The sequence below is a fragment of the Canis lupus genome, chromosome 22, assembly GCF_003254725.2.
Source record: "Canis lupus dingo isolate Sandy chromosome 22, ASM325472v2, whole genome shotgun sequence".
Taxonomy (NCBI): Eukaryota; Metazoa; Chordata; class Mammalia; order Carnivora; family Canidae; genus Canis; species Canis lupus.
The window spans coordinates 30,614,273-30,632,083 of record NC_064264.1 but is presented as its reverse complement, the minus strand read 5'-3'; the positions used below and the strand labels follow the sequence as shown (position 1 = coordinate 30,632,083).

Here is a 17,811-nt window from a genome sequence, read left to right as displayed (position 1 = left end):
TACCTATTAAAATAACATTTGATGGGCAGCCCGGGTGGCTCAGCTAAATTAGTGCCACCTTCAGTCCAGGGTGTGATCCTGGGGGAACTGGGATCGAGTCCTGCATTGGGCTCCTGCATGGAGCCTGCTTCTCCCTCTGCCTTTGTCTCTGCCTCTCACTCTGTGTCTCTCATGAATAAATAAATAAAATCTTTAAAAAATATATATATATTTGATGATACTTTGTGGGTATATGTACTTAATACTGAGCCAGAATTAATGAGGATATATTTACTCTAAAGCCCTAAGTCAAATTTCAACAAAAGTAACAAAATGGTTTCTCTAAAAATAGAGGAAATTTTATTCATTCATAACAAATTAACAGGAAAAATAGGAACCATGTTTAAGTTATATAGTAGATCAAAGGACAGCAAAATTTAATTGGCAAATTCCCACCTGGCCATAATTTGGTTTTTCATCTACCATTTTGAAAGCATGTTCATTCTAAGTCTACTCCAAAAGCCCTACTTCATCTTGGAAGTACAGTTGACAAGTTTGGTAAATTCTTAAGTACTAATATGAATTTTATGCTCTGTGCTATAGTCACCTGAATTTACCTATTTTCACAGAATTCCTTCATTTGTTCATATTCTTAGGAACTGAAAAATATTGAATGCTTTTTCTAACATGACTATTTAGAATCTTGGCTTTAAAATTCAAATTCCATATCCAGATGTACTCATCTGTCTTCGCTACAGAACCAAGTTCTGTGTTTTAGAGTTAACACAAATGTGGCACAAGAGTTTTTGCTTGTTACCCTAGCACTGTTCTAGAAAATCCAAAATTGTTTTCCCAGATCAATTTTCCTAAATATCCACTAAAAGTTGGCATTGCCCCACTTCAGCCACTAGGTGGTGATAACACAAGAATCCAAGTTTGTGGCATTCTGAAGACAACTAGCAGGTTTAAGAGGCAAAATTAATTATGAATATTTAGGCACTATTACCATGAGTACATAGGCTAAATGGTAGGCAGTGAAACAGAGTTCTCCTCATATAGCTGAGCAAGACTTTGCCTCTGTGCAGTAAGCAGAATAATGCAGTGCCTCCCAGGCTATCTGTGGTAAAGGGCTGGGTTTTTATTTTCAGATTCTTGTACTATGTATAGTTTTGAAAAATACAATAAAAATGAATTCCTAGACAAATGAGATAAAAGCAGAAACATACAAAATACAAGCCATTTATTACTAGATTCAACATAAAATTACTCCAATAAATTGCTTTAAAAGTAGTTTCTGAATGTTTCCTATCAGAATATTTACTTGACCAGTAACCTCTGGTGCTGATAACATATGCAGGCACTGTCTGAGGACTACACTTTGAGTAGCAATGAAACCTTGCTTGATAGTGTATGTCATGGAGTCAACAGAACTGGTTCAAAATGTGGCTCTGTTACCAGTAGTTAGGTCGCCTTGGAAAGGTCACTTAAGGGATCCCTGGGTGGCTTAGCCGTTTAGCGCCTGCCTTTGGCCCAGGGCGTGATCCTGGAGTCCCAGGATCGATTCCTGCATCAGGCTCCCTGCCTTGAGCCTGCTTCTCCTCCCTCTGCCTGTGCCTCTGCCTCTCTCTGCGTGTGTCTCTCATGAATGAATAAAAAAAATCTTAAAAAAAAAAAAAAAAAGTCACTTAACCTTTCTAAGCCTCAACTGACTCATTTGGATCAGGTAAATAATACCCAAGTTTAGGCTTTGTAGGAGAATCCAGTGAGATTGTACTAACCTCTCAAGAGGCACTCAATGTTAGTAGAAACCGAGTAACAATTTACATATTATAGATTGTCTCTGCTCCATCATCTTACTGACTGGTGTTTTTTCCATGAATAGACAGTATTTGGTTGATCATTAAACATCTGAAGGACCTTGAAACCTTGTTTGATGGGACTAAGTGGAAGAACAGCTACTTGGAGATCCTGACAAAAACCTGTCCCCTATCTGACAGGTTTAGGGAAAATGTCAGCTTCCAGAAAATAACTTCAATTTCTCTTGAAGCCTATTCACCCAGATGTATCTGCAGTCATACTTCTGTGTCTTAGGTGTTTGAAGAACTGCAGAAGCAAACTGTCAGCTCAAAGTCTAGGTTATTACTATAAAACCCAGGAAAGGTTGGTAAACTACATTAGGCCAGATCAAGGATGGCACTTTGTTCTTTGATTCATCATTATAGCTACCATTTACTGCAACTTTCCCTTGAAAAATACACACATGGCTTCAATCTTTACAACAGTCCTGACAGATGAATCATCTTAGACATACGGACACTAAGGTTCAGAAATGCCTTATGAGCCATCTAAATCACAAAATGCCAGTTACTAGCTATAATTCTCAAATGCTAGCTAGAAACTTGTACTATTGAACACTTTTTACCTCATTTAGAAGCACCATTGCTACAGCTATGGTGTCCAAATTAGTCTTTAAGTGAATAGAACAAAATCAAACTGCTAGATCTGGTCCCGAAAGTTACAAAAGCTGTGACATCAGTCTAAACCACCAAAAAGTGCTTAAATGAAAACCATAACTACCGTGCCACGAAAAAGTAGCTCCTGCCGTGAAAATGTCACTGGGGGTATTTTAAAAAAATCTTGGCATACCATATCCACAATTTAAAAATAAGGGGTCCAAAGATCCTATATATCTGATATGAACTGTAATTCATACTAACAAAGGCTTGGAGTTTGAAATCAAGATTACCTAATGTACAATGTACTCACTTTGGCCAATGCAGTAAGAGTTTCAGCTTCTCTCCAAAAAAGTCCTGAGATGATATGCAGCAATTCTGCCCAGGTGCATTTCTGCTCCAAGGCAGAAAGGCCTAAGAAATCCACAAATGTAAAATCACCCCCTGAAAAATATATATGCTGGTGACAGAAGGAAAAAAAGAGCAATGGAATTAAAATGTTATAGACCAGAAAGTGTTTCATTTCTTTTAGGTAAAGGGATTTCTTCATATGTTATTTTAATAAAAGGAAATTTCATAGGTAAAAACCAATATTCAAAATTATAAAACAAATAAAACTCTCTGTGTATAATCACTGCATCAAAAATTTGCAAGATACTGAGCAGAAATTCTTTAGTTGATAAATGTGGTTTGAAGGGGTAATAAAATCTTTTTATGGCTAAAGCAAGAGTCTTATTTCCTGTCGGCCCAAAAATAGAGGTTTCATTTCCCAAGTAGGTAGGTTCTCCACTGTAAAGAAATATTCTTGTATAGTTGGTTTCTATCTTCTTGAACTCTGCTCCAAGTTCAGCCAACTTCTTGTATGTCCTTAACACGAATTTAGAACAATCATAGGATTCAAACCATGTCTCAGCCCCCTTTGTTGGGCTGGCTTGAACAGTCCACGTCTCGTAATAAATTCCTGTTTCATTGTCCCGCTTTACCCACTTTGCCATTTGGTTAAATGTGTTTCCTAGGTTAAAAAAAAAAAAAATTACCTATGTGAACACCAAAGCAAATCATATTAGTTTCACGTAAAATGTTCTAACCTGATTAAGACCATGAATAAATAATAGTTTTTATTATTATTTATCTAGTTATTTATAATAGTTCCAATCCTGCACCTCACAATAGGAATCCAAGCTCAGCCATTCTACTTTTCAAGGCACAAGGTATTTCTGAATTGTAAACGTTAGATATCGTAGGTATATACAGTCCTACATACCAATTCTATAATCATTTAAGCTATAATCAAAAGTGGCAGCCTGGGTGGCTCGGCGGTTTAGTGCCGCCTTCTGCCCAGGGCGTGATCCTGGAGTCCTGGAATCAAGTCCTATGTCAGGCTCCCTAATGGGAGCCTGCTTCTCCCTCTGCCTGTGTCTCTGCCTCTCTCTCTCTCTCTGTGTGTGTCTCTCATGAATAAAATCTTTTAAAAAAAAAAAAAAAAAGAAAAGAAAAGCAAAGTTACACACATGCAGAAGCCCTCTTTCTTTACCCCACTCAACAAATCTTGGATTCAGAAGCAAAAGAAAGAAAATAAGGGAAAAATTATGTAAGAGGTAAAAGTGAATGGAGCAAAGGCAGTGTTAAGAATGGTGGAAGGAGGATGCAGAGCTTTTCTGTCACAAAGTTCGGTATGCAAACTATGAATGGCAGCCAGGGGAAGAGCTCCTCTAGAGGGCTCGCCTGCTAACGTTACAAGAGAAGTACTTACTCTACCCTCTCCACCTTGAATATTTGTTACCTCCCTTTCCTCCCTATACTTTCAGCTGTCGGATTCTGCTTATAGCCTTTCCACCAACTATACAAATTCTTCCGGTGAAGCAACTAAACAGGAAATGCTTTTGGCCACATTTGTGGACTATACAGATTCTGACGGCTCTCACACTCTATCATCTTATACCAGAGGAATCTCTCCAAATGTTAACAAAATACCCTACGCTGCATGGCTACAACCTCATCGGGGCATTTACAATACCTAATAGAGCTTGGTCCCAACGTTTCACCTTGTCACCGTGTGTGAACCTTTCTCAAGTGCTTCAACTTGAGTCCATGAAATTAATACTTCATGTCCTATACAAAGGCTGCTTTTATCAATCTTATGGAATTAAAATTCTGAATATAAAGCCTGTTTTCTTAGAACTGGGGGCACTGTTTTTAGTGTTCTTCAACTTTAAAAAATCACTGCTATAATTAAGAGATAAGGATACTTCAAAATACTACTCTGTAACGTGAGAAAATGGACAGGATTAATCACAAAGCAGATTGGTAACTTGAAAGATTTAAGTACTAGCATATTACAAACTATTTTACATAAAATAGGGATCACTTGTTTGTATTGTACACTGATGGCAGAAAAGTATTTTCGGATAATGATATAGGTGGACAAGGAGAAATGAGAACTGGCCTGAATGAAAAAATAAAGAGTATTAATGCTGAGAGTACTAACACTGTTAGAAGAAAAATAAACTTTGATACCGTTGGGATGATTTGGGGCACATGGATTAGAAAGTAGGAAGGGAGATCAGCTAACAGCATGGTGTACAGTTAGAAGATCCCCAGGTGACATTTAAGTCACTCTTCTATTCCTGGTTCTACAACCGGATCTGAGACTTGAAGAGACTGGTAAGTGATGCTACCTGGTTGACACTTGATTCCTTGCTTATGAAAGGAAGAAGAGTTTTATCCTCCTCACTGAACTGTGCGATAACATGCTCCAAAATGCTATGTAAAGAGCTACCCAAGTGGAAAGCATCATAACGTCCTCAAGTCCTGTGATTTACAGAATTCTTATCACAAACAGGGCTTTCATTCCAGATATTTCCACTTTCTTGGAGAACAACAATCATAACGCAGAACTCTATAAATCATATGGGTAAGCTCGTATCTCTAGGATGTAATGGAGCCTCATCCCCGTTCTATACATGAAGTAACGAGTCAATAAAGTAAAATGTCACCCAAGGTCATGTGCCAGTTTCTGATAAAAGTTAACTCCTTTCATCACTACCCAACAATGCAATACATGAAGCAAAATTCCAAGGGTTTCAGCAACTTTTTAATACATCCAAAAGAACAGAAAATCTCAAGAGATAAAATATTTCAATTGCTCAAGGAGCCTTAAATCCTTAAGATTGTGTATGTTTCGGGAAGCAATGTAGTGAAGCAGTTAAGAAAATGGTCAAGAGGGCTTCACTGCCAGTGTTGGGAGTCCTACTTATCAGCTGTGTGACTAACCACTTGGGGCTTCAGTTTCCCCATCTGTAAAATGGGGGGAGGGATAACAACAACTATTTCAGAGGGTGGTCGTGATGATAAATCATGTGATACAGATAAAGCACTCGGAACCTCTGCTGGGCCCAGAGTAAGTCTCCATGAGCGGTAGCTATTATTATTCCTTAACAAAAACATGGTATCATCACTGAAAGTCTTTTTCCAGATTCAGTTAACAGGACCTTTAATCAATTGTTTTATCAGGCATTTTGTGGATTTTCTTCCACTATTTTATTTAGCAACTCCAATTTAATTGCAGAAAACATTTTATTATTTTATTCACTTTTTGCCATCAAAGAGAGGAGATATACTACTCATCATCTACAGGTGACACTTGGCATGAGCAATAGTTTGGATCAAAAGCTATTGCTTCCAGAAGTACATTTTGTAAACTGACTTCTAACATTTCAGAAGAACATGACTGAAATGCCTCAATGAAAGTAGTTTTTTTCATTTGGATACTGATACAATTGTCAAATACTGCCATATTTTTGAAACTTACCTGATATGGTTGCTACCAGTACTAACGTCCCATTTTCCTTCCAGTGGATATCATCAATCCCTTCAAAAAAACAGGCAGCGCCTTGATTGCACCAGAAAGGGGCATTCATTTCAGGTCGGAGATGGGGAAATGTACAGTTTCCAAGTTGGAAAAGTTCATACCATTCCATTGTGTAGTTCTTGCCAGTTAAAGTACTCTTGAATCCAATGGCATCATGCATAATTTTCTGTGTAAAGATCATACATGTACAAAAGCATCTGTGAAGTAACCACTGGCCCAGGAACCAAATGGGAGAAAATGTAATACACCACAACTGTATATCAAGTAGATCGAGTGCTCAGCTATTCCACTTCCATGTTGCTATTCATGTGTCCACTCTGGGGTTCTTCAAATTCTAGGCCCTCATCCACTCTGATTTTGACCATTGCTGCTTATCTCAGATAGTAAGGATGTTTGCTATATGGATGTGCTCTTAATTTCCTTACAATTTAGAATGGGTTTGAGAAGTTCCATACCACAGTCTCAGGAAGTCTATATATTTCACAGGGTGATGAGAGGCTTAAATGGTAAGCTAACCCAGGAAGAGTGCGTACAGCACGGACTGGAAGTGAAGTGTTTCCTGCCTGTCTTGCCCATTCCTCCGGGCCTCCTCCTTTCTTACTTTTCAGGAGCTGGGTACGGATTCAGAATATTAAAAGGGATTAAAGCAACTGCATTTGTTATTGTCAGGATTACAAAACATGGTAGTATTTTTTTGACTACTCATTTTAAAGATTTCATTTGAGAGAGAGTGTGTGTATGTAAGTTTGCAAGTGCATGCACATGCCCTCCTGAGGAGGGTGCAGGGCAGAGGGGGAAGGAGATGGACTCTCAAGCAGACTCTGATCCCAGCATGGAGCTGATGACAGGCTGGATCTCACGACTCTGAGATCATGACCTGAGCCAAAACTAGGAGTCAGATGCTTAACCAACCGAGTCACCCAGGTACCCCATTGACTACCCATTTTAAATATGCCAAGAACACCAATTAAACATGTTCTCAAATCAGCCCTTAGAACAGTGATTATTTCCTCAACTCCACTTAATAAGTCATTTAATTAACCAAAGTTATAAGATCAAAACCGCAGCCTTACCAAGTGTCCCAGGAGGTTCCCATATTTAAATTCCCATACTGGGGTTTGTAACCGGAAGACTTCAATGACATCATCACCTTTCATAACTGGGATAGGTGAGCCAGTTGGACAGAATGTGTATTTAGCTTGACAATAAGGATCTGGTTCTGGACGGAAGGAAAAGCGCCTAATAAAGAAAAAGAAAGCACTAACTTAGATTCTAATAGGAGTTTGGTTCTTCTTGCACATTTTAGAATCCAGATTTTATTATCACAGTCAATAACATTTTCAGAGAAAACCTTCAAAGTTTAGCCCAATAGTATTTAAACATTTTGTAATCCTGTGAACTCCAATGATGTCTTTAACAGCAAATGATACATTAAAAGCACTTTGATAAATGCATGCTTCCCTGTTCCCTGCTCCCATTGTGAAAATCTTAAAGACAGAGGCCATATCTTAAAATTCTGATAGATCAGATCTTATTTAGTAGACAAACATTTACTCAATAAGAGTATTTTTCAAGTGATATTTAATTTCCTAAACAATCCGTATGTTAAGATTATTAAATAGAACACATTTCTATTTTCTTAAGAATTAACCAACAGGAGTGCCCTTCTATTTGCTAGATGCGATGTGGACCAATTCATGAATCGTTTAATGAAGCCAATGAAATCTTTAAAATAAATTTTAAATAATGAAATTAACCAATGACCCTTCAGCCAATATTTATTAAAGCTCTACTATGTGTAGGACACTACTTAAAGAAGGAGGAAAATAAAAATAAAATGATGTTCCCTTCCTCAAGAACATTTGCGTGGGGGCTGGGAATACATTAAACAAGAAATGAAGTGTAGTGTGGTAAGTGCTAAAGAAATAGAGTCCTATGGGAGAAATCACTTCTACTTGACGTGGAATGGATGAGGATAAGGAGGGCAAAGAAAGAGATGAAGACCTGGCTTATTCTGAAGGTCAGGACACAAAGTAGAGAAAACATGAAGTATTATAATAGGTAAGTAAATAAGACTCTAAATAAGGAATTCAGGCTTTGAGGTGGGAGAGGGAGGGAGGCACTGTCATTTTGCACTGATGCAGCACGAACCACAACCCCTGCACTCTAACTGGTGAGGAATGTGCCCCAGAGCAAGCCTAAGTAGCAGATCTGGTAAGACAGAATTTGCTACAAAACAAACCTCATTAAAAAAAAAAAAAAAAGATTTAATTTATTTAGTCATGAGACACAGAGAAAGAGGAAGAGACACAGGCAAAGGGAGAAGCAGGCTCCATGCAGGGAGCCGGATGCGGGACTCATCCCAGGACCCCAGGATCACGCCCTGAGCCGGAGGCAGACGCCCAACCGCTGAGCCACCAGGTGCCCCCTCTGTTCTCCTATGACCACATCCTACACCCAGACTGGAAACGGGGGGGGGGGGGGGCCGGGGGGGAGGGAGGAAGAAACGAGGTCACCAACCTTCCCGCTGGGCCCGCGTCAAAGGGGGCGGGGGATCCCCAGGACGCGTGACTTTTAGGGCTAAAACCAGAAGAGTCCCAGAAAACCCCGGCGAGTCTGTCATGCTGTAAACTGTGCCACCGGGTATGTGCTCGCGGTAACTAACGACACGCACGATGTCAGTAATAAACGCCACATTCAAAGTCTCCTCCGACTTTTCTGACCGTCGGTTACTTGAATCTGAGTCACTCAATCAAATGACATTACTCCCCGTTTCTTCCAGGGTTCGGGGCTGTCCTGAGCCTCGGTCACCTAGACACCGGCGCGAGGGTCCTGAGGGGAAGAAAGGCCGCAGGGCGGAGCGCGGGCGCCCTCAGCGCGGTCCTCCGCCGGCCCAGCCCGCCCCGCCCGCCCGCGCGCGCGCACTCACTTGTAGGGCACGGGCCACTGGCGCCGGGAGGGGCCGCCCGCGGCCGTCGCCAGCCACAGCAGCGCCAGGGCCCAGCGCCAAGGCGCGCACCGAGGCCCCGCGGCCCAATGGCCCCCGACCCCGGGGTCGGCGCTCCCCGCCTGCGCCATGCGGCGGCTCCCGGTGCTTCCGGCGCCTCCCGAGCCCGGCGACGCGGAGGACCCGCGAGCTGAGCATGCGCAGAGCCACGCCCCCGCGCTGCGCCAACCCCGGGCCCGCGCCTCGCGCCTCTGGTGCGGCGGGTCCCGCCCTTTCCGCGGCCGGTGCCGGGGCCGCGCGCCCTCCTGAGCGGGACGGAGCGGAGGGGCCCTGCGGTGCGCAGCGGCCCGCACGGCGGCGGCTCTCAGACTGCCGAGCGGGAAGCCTCCGCGGACCACTCCAACCGGGCCTCGGGGCCTCCTTTTTTATTTTTTTGAAACGGACTCCGAGTGCGGAGTTCTCCTGGCCCCGCGCCTCGGTTGAAGGATCACCGCCGCGGTAGAGCTGTTTCCCGACCCCCGCTCCACAGCCACCACCCACGCCGAAACCAAACCACCACCAACAAAAAATCCAGCTTTGGGCCCCTCTTTTGGAATCTCTAGCGCAGCACGGAACTCTTCACCCCGCCTCGCAGGGTCCAGACTAGGTGACAGGAAACATTTGAGGGAAAGACTGTTTGAGGTGGTGCAGTGAGGAAGAAAGACGGTAATGGGGGCATGACCGGGCCTCACCCGACCAAGCCGATGGCCAACGCAGCAGAGAGCCCGCGGTACTGCTCTGAACGCTATTTGATCCAGGCCGCCCCTTGCACCCGGATGTTCTTCCTTGTTGGAACCTGCCACGTCATGGCGGGAGAAGATTCTACGTCACCCTTCCTTGACCCTTCATCCACCTCAGGAAAGCATTGGGGTCAACCGCCCTGCTTCTGGTGAGATGTTCATGGCTTGCCGTACTTTTAGTCAGAAATACGTCCATAAACAGTTCATTAAAAGCGTTCCGAGTTGTACTTGCCTTCACTTCATCCGCAGCACTTGTGAACCGTCGTAGTATGTGTAAGCATATAGCGATTAGTTAGTGAGGTGGCTGTGGTGGCCGTAGGTGAGCGCTGGACCATGCGAGGGGGTGGGGGAGGGGGCCGCATTGGCTGCCTCAGGCCCACCAGGCCTTCTGAGGGCTGATGGGAATTGGCTCTCCCTCCCGCCCCCACCTGTGCCCACTTTCTGCGCCGGGTTGAGGAATTCCGTGCAGGTTCAGGCAGAGCACCATTTTAACGCCCTCTTGGCTAAGTGGTGAGGTGGTTGCGATCCCAGCTCTCCATACCATGGCCAGTTCAGAATCGCCAAGGCTAAACCGACCTCTCCAAGGATCCACACAAGAGGGGGTAGGGAGGGACGGCACATTCTAGCCATGACAGCTAAAATGTAATGCTCAATTTGAAGGGTACCCACAGGATTCCTGGTGGGCACATACTCATACCTGGCTTAACCCTGAAACAGCTCTCCAAAGTAACAATTTACAAATAATGGGACCATATGCTCGACGGCCACAGTGGAGCTTCCCATCCTACTCAGGACATCCCAGAACTACAAACCGCGCCTCATGTTGACCATGCACTGGGGTGGGGATCTCCTCTCTTGGTACTGCAGTCTCTTCATTCCGTGTGCAGGGAGCTCTAATAGTGAGAGAGCGGATCCTCATTAGCCCTAACTTGGCCTCTCAGTAGCCCCCATCTGCTCTGCTCTGGTTCTGCCTTCTGTTCCTTTTGGCCACGATCCCAAGCACCCCAGGCTAAAGATGCTTATAGACTATTGTTGCCTGATCCCTCATTATACTGCCTTCTCTCTAGCTCTTGGTTTTTAAATCTTGAAGATCCATCATCAAAAAATAGATTGAATTTTAATCCAATTGGTTTCTCTTGGGTCCTCGTTCAGTTAGCTTAAGAACACTCAGAACTTTACTGTGGCCTGATAAAATCATGTTTATCAACCACTGAACTGTTGCCCACCAGTGGAATTGTATGGCATCTCCTCACACAAAGGGAAAAATAAAGTTATAGGATTCTGGGGTAGGGTAGAATGTAGGTGAAATTTAAATTTTCATCTTCACTGCCATCTGAAATTAAGAGGTGGACCCAGTTAATTTCACAGAGCAACCGCAAGCCAATCTGTTTCCAGAATTACTAGTTTAAAAAGGAATCCACTTTTTTTTTTCTTTGCATCTTTCTTGCCCTTCAGAATGTTCTTCACTTTTTTCTTTTTACTAATAATGGGATATATATGTACTTAGAATCTCTCCCATAGAGAGATCTATTCCACGGATAGAAGTTTTGAAAAACCAAAAATACAAGGAAGAGAGAATGTTTAGAATATTAATGTATCTTTTAATCAAATACAAAGTTTACTAACAGGAGGCTAAATTATGATCATATGCTTTGTAATCCTAATGATGCCTTCTCAGAAAGTCAAGGGACATTTGACTCAAACCAGCCTTGTCCAGTTCCTGGAATTGTGGGCCTGCAAGTTTTGGAGTAGGGTAGAAGTCAGTGAAGAAGATATGACACCAGGGACCCCAGTATACAGGTGACTACCCTGAGTTTCCTTTCTTGCCTTCAAATCCTCATAGCTCCCACATCACTGCCCCTGCAGGATCCAGTGGCTGGGGAAAGAGGAACTATTTCTGATGATAGGCTAGGAGTGATAATCCAGAGCTTGGTTGGGTTTGATGCATGGAAGTGGGTCAAGTAAGAGTTTCCAAATGGTCTGCTTTGAGTTCTTGGCATTAAAACCCCTGAGATTTTAATTCAGAGTTTGTGAGTGTTATTTCCCATTTGCTTTTTAGATCAGTGGTCGCCAAACCTGACAAATGATGGGGTCACCTCAGGAGATTTTAAGACCTACCAGTGCCCAAGCTAGTGTTTCATTCCCAGAGATTCCCATGTAATTGGGCCTCAGCCTCTCCAAGTGATTCTGATATGCAGCCAGGCATAAGGATCCCTGCTTTAGAAAGACTTTAAAGATAGATTTAATCAATTCGCTCATGGTTTTATGTTCCTATCTATAAAATCGGATCCTCTCTTCCATCTCTTTATAAAGCATGTACAGTGGACCCTTGAACATCATGGGCCAACTGTACATATAAGTGTGTGGGTCCAGGTCCACTTTTATGCAGAATTTTAAAAAATTAATACAGTACTACAAATGTATTTTCTCTTATGTTTTTCTTAACATTTTTTTCTCCTAGCTAACTTTATTACAAGAGTGCAGTATTTAATACGTACAACATATAAAATGTGTTAGTCAACCATTCATGTTATCAGTGATCTTTAAGTCAACAGTAGGCTATTGGTAGTTAAGTTTTGGGGTAGTCAAAGTTACACATGAATTTTTGATCGCACAGGAGTTGTGCTGTTCAGGAACTACATATATATGTAATATATACACACACATACATGTATATTACTATGTGTGTGGGAAGATAGATATGTGTATGTATGTATTTGGAAACCAACCTCTTTCTGTTCTACTTTCTTTCTAGAAGCTGATTTATAGCTTTTTTCCCCCCCTCTCTAGAAGTCTCTTGCAATTTCTTCCTTTGGGGCTGCTATTTGTAATTGGTGTTGGCCCTGAAGGCATACAGAATTACTTAGTGGTTTTCTGACTTTCCTTCCTGATTTAGGCTCTGAGATTGATTTGCTTGATTATTTTCATAGAGCCAATGACATCATTTGTTTTTATTTCTATTTTTGAAGGTGAAGCTATTTGCTCCTAATGCTAAGCAGATGTACATGGTTAATCACTTGAAAGAGAGCCCAGCAGAAGAGAAGGGACATGTGCTGGAGGGAAGTGCCAGGAGAGCCCATGGGGACATACAAGATTTGGCAGACCTGTGCTCCAGCAAGCTTGATGCTGTCATTATACTGGTGAGTTAGCTGAAAGCTGTGAGACCAACTGTTCATTTTAATTCATGTTCACTGCCTTTAAAGCCCTTTCCAGAAAGAGTGCCACAGACTTAGCTACCACTTTGGAGCCTGTGGCAGGCTCTACATCATGGTTCTCAAACTTTGCTGCACATGAGAGTCATTTGGGAAGCCTTTAAAAAAGTCTCAGTGCCTGGGTCACATCTGAGACCAGTGGCATCAGACTTTCTGGGGGCCGAAGCAGGTATTAATGTTTTTGATGCTCCACAGGGTCTTCCACTGAGGAGCCAAGTTTGAGAACCAGAACTCCGCCCGGAGTGACCACTGGTTCCCACACTTGGCTGCACCTGGAAACACCTGGTGGTCTTTAAAACCACCAGTGCCTGTGTCCCTATGGCCTGAATTTTGGAATTTTTAGGATTCCCAGATGATTTCATATACAGACCAGTTTGGGAACCACTGTTCTACAAAAGTGTGTCTCTAGGTTTGATAGGTATGTGAATCACCTGGAGATCTTGTTACAACGCAGATTGTCATTCAGCTGTCAGGTGACAGGTGGCATGCAGCCCACATTTTGAGGCCTTAAGACTCTGGAAATCACAGTGGAGGGTTGCCTGTTTCTGGACCTTTTCAGTGCAGGAATCACTTTATAGATAGGTGACTCCACCTTTACAAGTAAATGATTGATTTACAGGTATAATTGTCTTAGATGTTACTTCTACTTAATCCCCGCAAAAGGAACTGTATGTTGTATGTTTATCTTTTTCAAACTAAACAGCTTTAGTTTGTTGAAACATTTTTTTAAAAGATTTTATTTATTTATTCACGAGAGACACACACAGAGAGAGGCAGAGACACAAGCAGAGAGAGAAGCAGGCTCCCCCAAGGAGCCCAATACGGGACTTGATCCCGGAACCTGGGATCAGAACCTGAGCTGAAGGCAGATGCTCAACCGCTGAGCCATCCAGGCATCCCTAGTTTGTTTAAACAGTTAAAATGTGAGACTCGATCCCGGGACTCCAGAATCACACCCTGGGCTGAAGGCAGACGCTAAACTGCTGAGCCACCCAGGCATCCCAAAAATTACAGTGATTTTAAAACATCGTTTATTCTAATACCTAAAGATAACAATTTTGTTTTCAGGAGGAATGAAGTTATCTCAAATGCTCTTTAAAAAAATGTATTTCTACTTTGTACCACACTTGAAATATTTAGCAAAAATTATCATGCCAGGTATCCCACTTGTATGTCTTCAAAATTTTAATGCTGATGCAAAATGTTTATTATTATTATTATTTGCTAAATAGAAATCCTCTCTGTAAAATCCACTTGCTACAAGGGCTTCATGGAAGCCGTGTTAATTCCCTAAGGATTAGGTTTGTGTTTTAGCATTCGGCACCAACTTTTTACAAAAGAATCTCTGAGCAACCTTGACAAATAGTTTGCTATTCTGACTTTTTATTTTTTTTTAAAGATTTTATTTATTTATTCACGAGAGAGAGAGGCAGAGACACAGGCAGAGAGAGAAGCAGGCTCCATGCAGGGAGCCCGATATGGGACTCGATCCCGGGACTCCAGGATCACGGCCTGGGCCGAAGGCAGGCGCTAAACCGCTGAGCCACCCAGGGATCCCTATTCTGACTTTTTAGAATGAAGTTAATGCATTAATAAAATCACTGTCAACCCCAGAAGACTTAAATGTTATTTTTCCATCCTAATCATGTGTTATTGCTCTCACCTGCCTCAATTCTTTGCTTAAGAGTTAATTGTTCATAGGTTCTTCTTGTCAGCTGCCTCAAATAATCCTGGGTTTCCTCTCTTTGTAGGTGGTTTTGAGTGGCCCAGAACTGCCCTGTCAACAGTTCTGTAAAGGACTCTTTCAAGTTACATTTCCCATGTGCTGGCAGCTAACACCTTCCTGCTTGTGAGGTCACAGTGTGTCAGGGTAATAATGTAATTGGAGTGGGGGAAAAGAATGAAAAGCTTACTGCTGGCCAAGAGGTTCTACAGTACTTTCCCATTTTCCTTCCTCCAAATGAATATAAATGTGACTGCTCTTCTGGTAGCTCAACAAATGATCTTTCATTTTGGGGCTGCCATATTTGGTAATTGACACTGGGTGGGGTGGGAGTGGACATGGTAAGGGATGGTTCTTTAAGGTGAGGAGACCAGATGGCTTTAAATCATAGGGAAAATGTATTCTTTCAAAATATACTGGCCTACTCTGTAAGAAAAAAATTTCAATATAGCCGTTCTTTTGTATGATATCATTCAGCTGTATGGATCAAATTATCCTTGCTTTAATGATTTCCTATTGATCCTAGTACACACAGCCTTCATTTCTTTTACTAAGTGAATATTTAAATGAAGCTTCTTGTTGGAACAGATTTCTTTGTGCACAGTGTCTATAGGCTTTTGTTCCAAATACTGCAGCATTTGAGAGGCCAATGCAAGCTGACCATTTTAACTCCCTTCACAATTGTGCTCTTGTCTAAGAAACATTTTCTTCTGCCCAGTATCTTCTCTTCCGATAGGTTCGATGATGCTAACGGGGCCACTGCCATACAAAAGCCTGGCTGCGCACATGGTTGCAGGGAGGGGAGGCCCTGCCAGCATGCTGCCAACAGAGTGGCCCTGGATGGGGCCGCTCTGCATGAGCCACATGGAGGAATGGGAAAGATGGCAGGGAGGCTTTAGAATGGATTTAAAAAGTGATACTGTAGTTATGATATTTAGAAGAAATGGTTCAAATAAAAATATTAGCTCCTTTTACACACTTTATCACTTACTGATAGGTACTTTCAGTGTGATCCTGACTCAAAGATTAAATAACCATCACTGAATTATTCAGAAATACAAAGTTTCTAGACAAGCTCTCCTTCATTTCTGTCTTGCATTTTTTTAAAGTCAGAAATGATACTCATGCCCTGTTTCAAACAGATCAGTGTTGGGCTGTTCTGATGGCTCTTTGCGGAATCTCCAGATTTGCTCCTGTAAGGACACCAGCGGTAACTGGGTAGGTTGACTTGTCTTTGATAGTAATGACAACAGAAAGCAAGGAGAAGTGAGATGGTGACATCTGAATGTTGATGTCTGCTGTTACATTGAACAAGATGACTAAACTAATCATCATGACTTCTCTGAAGGTATTCTCTTCTTTATGAATCAGATAAAGCCATACACTTTTGGAAGTTACTGTGTATCATACATTCTTTTGTTGTGCTCTACAGCTGTCAGCTGCCAGGCACTCAGGGTTTAGGAGGAACCAGAGTAACCTGTGGAACACTGATCTGTTTTGGAGTGTTTCGCTTGCTATGAACTATCCCTATACTTTTTTTTTTTAATATAGGGTAGGGGAAGAGAGGGAGAATCCAACAATCTCACCGAGTGATAAAAACCTGTCACATTGCAGGTAGATTTCGTATCGGTGAGAAGAGACTAAACCCATGCGCATGTGTACAGGTGCATACCTCTGCTGGAAGGAAAAGCAGCATATCTGATTGTGACTGTGCCCCCTACCTTCAGGTCTCTATAGCTTTGCTCTGTGCAGGGAAATCCTGCCAGAATAGACAAGGAGGCTGTATTTCTGTAATGCCGCAAGTCTTTTGTTGTCACAGGTTATGTTACAGCCCAAGAAGAACTGGAAACTATGAGTTCCACTTATGAAAGGTTCACATTCCCACCAGGAGAGGAACCAGGGAAGCGCTGCTGGCCCAGAATAGGCACAGAGCACTTTCCTTGTCCTATTTACTTATTTTGCTTCTCTCTCTATTCATTCTGGATTATAAGCTCCTGACCATAAGAGGTGTTTGTCTGTTTTGTTGACTGCTTTATCACTGCACCAGGAACATCCTCTAGCATATTAAGCCCTTGATATAAATTCATTGATAATGAATGCCCACCATTTCCTCCAAAGAGGTTCCTCTACATAAGTGATTACGGGCCTTAAGACTGTAGGCCATAGGAGACTTATCCAACTGTGATTATCTTTTGTAGATAAAGGCTTCTGAGTAAAATTCTTATAAAATATATAAAAATTCCCTTTAAAGTCACATATTCCTATTTTCAGTGCCTGGGTTAAAATCATTGCTGCCCGTTGGTCTGTGACAACTTTAAGCCCTCTGGGGCTGCCCATAGAACACATGGCTTGTAGAGCTTGAGTGCTACAGAGCAGACAGGATTCCTGGGGTGGGGGTGAAGTCCAGTTTTTCTGTGTCGTGTTTCTATACCCTACAAAACCGCACAAATAGGAAAGGAAAGCATTTCAGGATGGGAAATGTGCAGAAATGAGAATAGAGCAGGCCTCAAGCTGCTGTTATTATAACAGCCTATTCATGAGGTTCACCCTTGGCTGGCATCTGGGAGCTGGGCACTTAACCGACTCCCTGGCTGAGAAAAATAGTTCGTTCTGCTGAGGCTTTGTGGATGGAATTGTTCAGCAGACAGTTGTGCCCAACACCTGCTTTCCTTCTTTGAGTTTGGGGTTATGTTCATTGCTGGGCAGAGGAGACCTACCTGACCAGACACTATTAAAAACCTTGGATGCTAAGTCTCTTCCCAGGGCAGAAACAGTGTACACACATTAGTGAATTTTTTACTCCTTACTCCTGGAGAGAGGGGCACACCTCAGTGTCTCCTGACTGGT

The 17,811-nt window shown here is 42.5% G+C and overlaps 1 protein-coding gene and 1 long non-coding RNA gene across 15 annotated transcripts in view; one reads left to right on the top strand and one right to left on the bottom strand.

Moving 5' to 3' along the window:
• Positions 1–316: 316 nt before the first annotated feature.
• Positions 317–9,445, bottom strand: CLN5 (CLN5 intracellular trafficking protein). Its single transcript, XM_025441296.3, has 4 exons — positions 9,233–9,445; positions 7,377–7,542; positions 6,244–6,469; positions 317–3,444 (listed from the first exon to the last, which is right to left on the bottom strand). Exons 1-4 carry the CDS (start codon positions 9,379–9,381, stop codon positions 2,933–2,935), a joined length of 1,053 nt encoding a protein of 350 aa, XP_025297081.1. The 5' UTR covers positions 9,382–9,445; the 3' UTR covers positions 317–2,932.
• Positions 9,446–9,487: 42 nt separating this feature from the next.
• Positions 9,488–17,811, top strand: part of LOC112655798 (uncharacterized) — a 145,375-nt gene continuing 137,051 nt past the window's right edge. For 4 of the 14 annotated variants that reach the window (XR_003134127.3, XR_007404849.1, XR_007404856.1 and 1 more), the window contains exons 1-4: positions 9,494–10,178; positions 12,999–13,169; positions 14,993–15,271; positions 16,107–16,182. This is a non-coding gene — a long non-coding RNA (uncharacterized LOC112655798). Of the gene's footprint in view, positions 10,303–11,707; positions 11,830–12,998; positions 13,170–14,992; positions 15,272–16,106; positions 16,183–17,811 lie in introns of all 14 variants that reach the window. The other 10 variants (XR_007404851.1, XR_007404857.1, XR_007404855.1 and 7 more) reach the window with 10 other exon arrangements.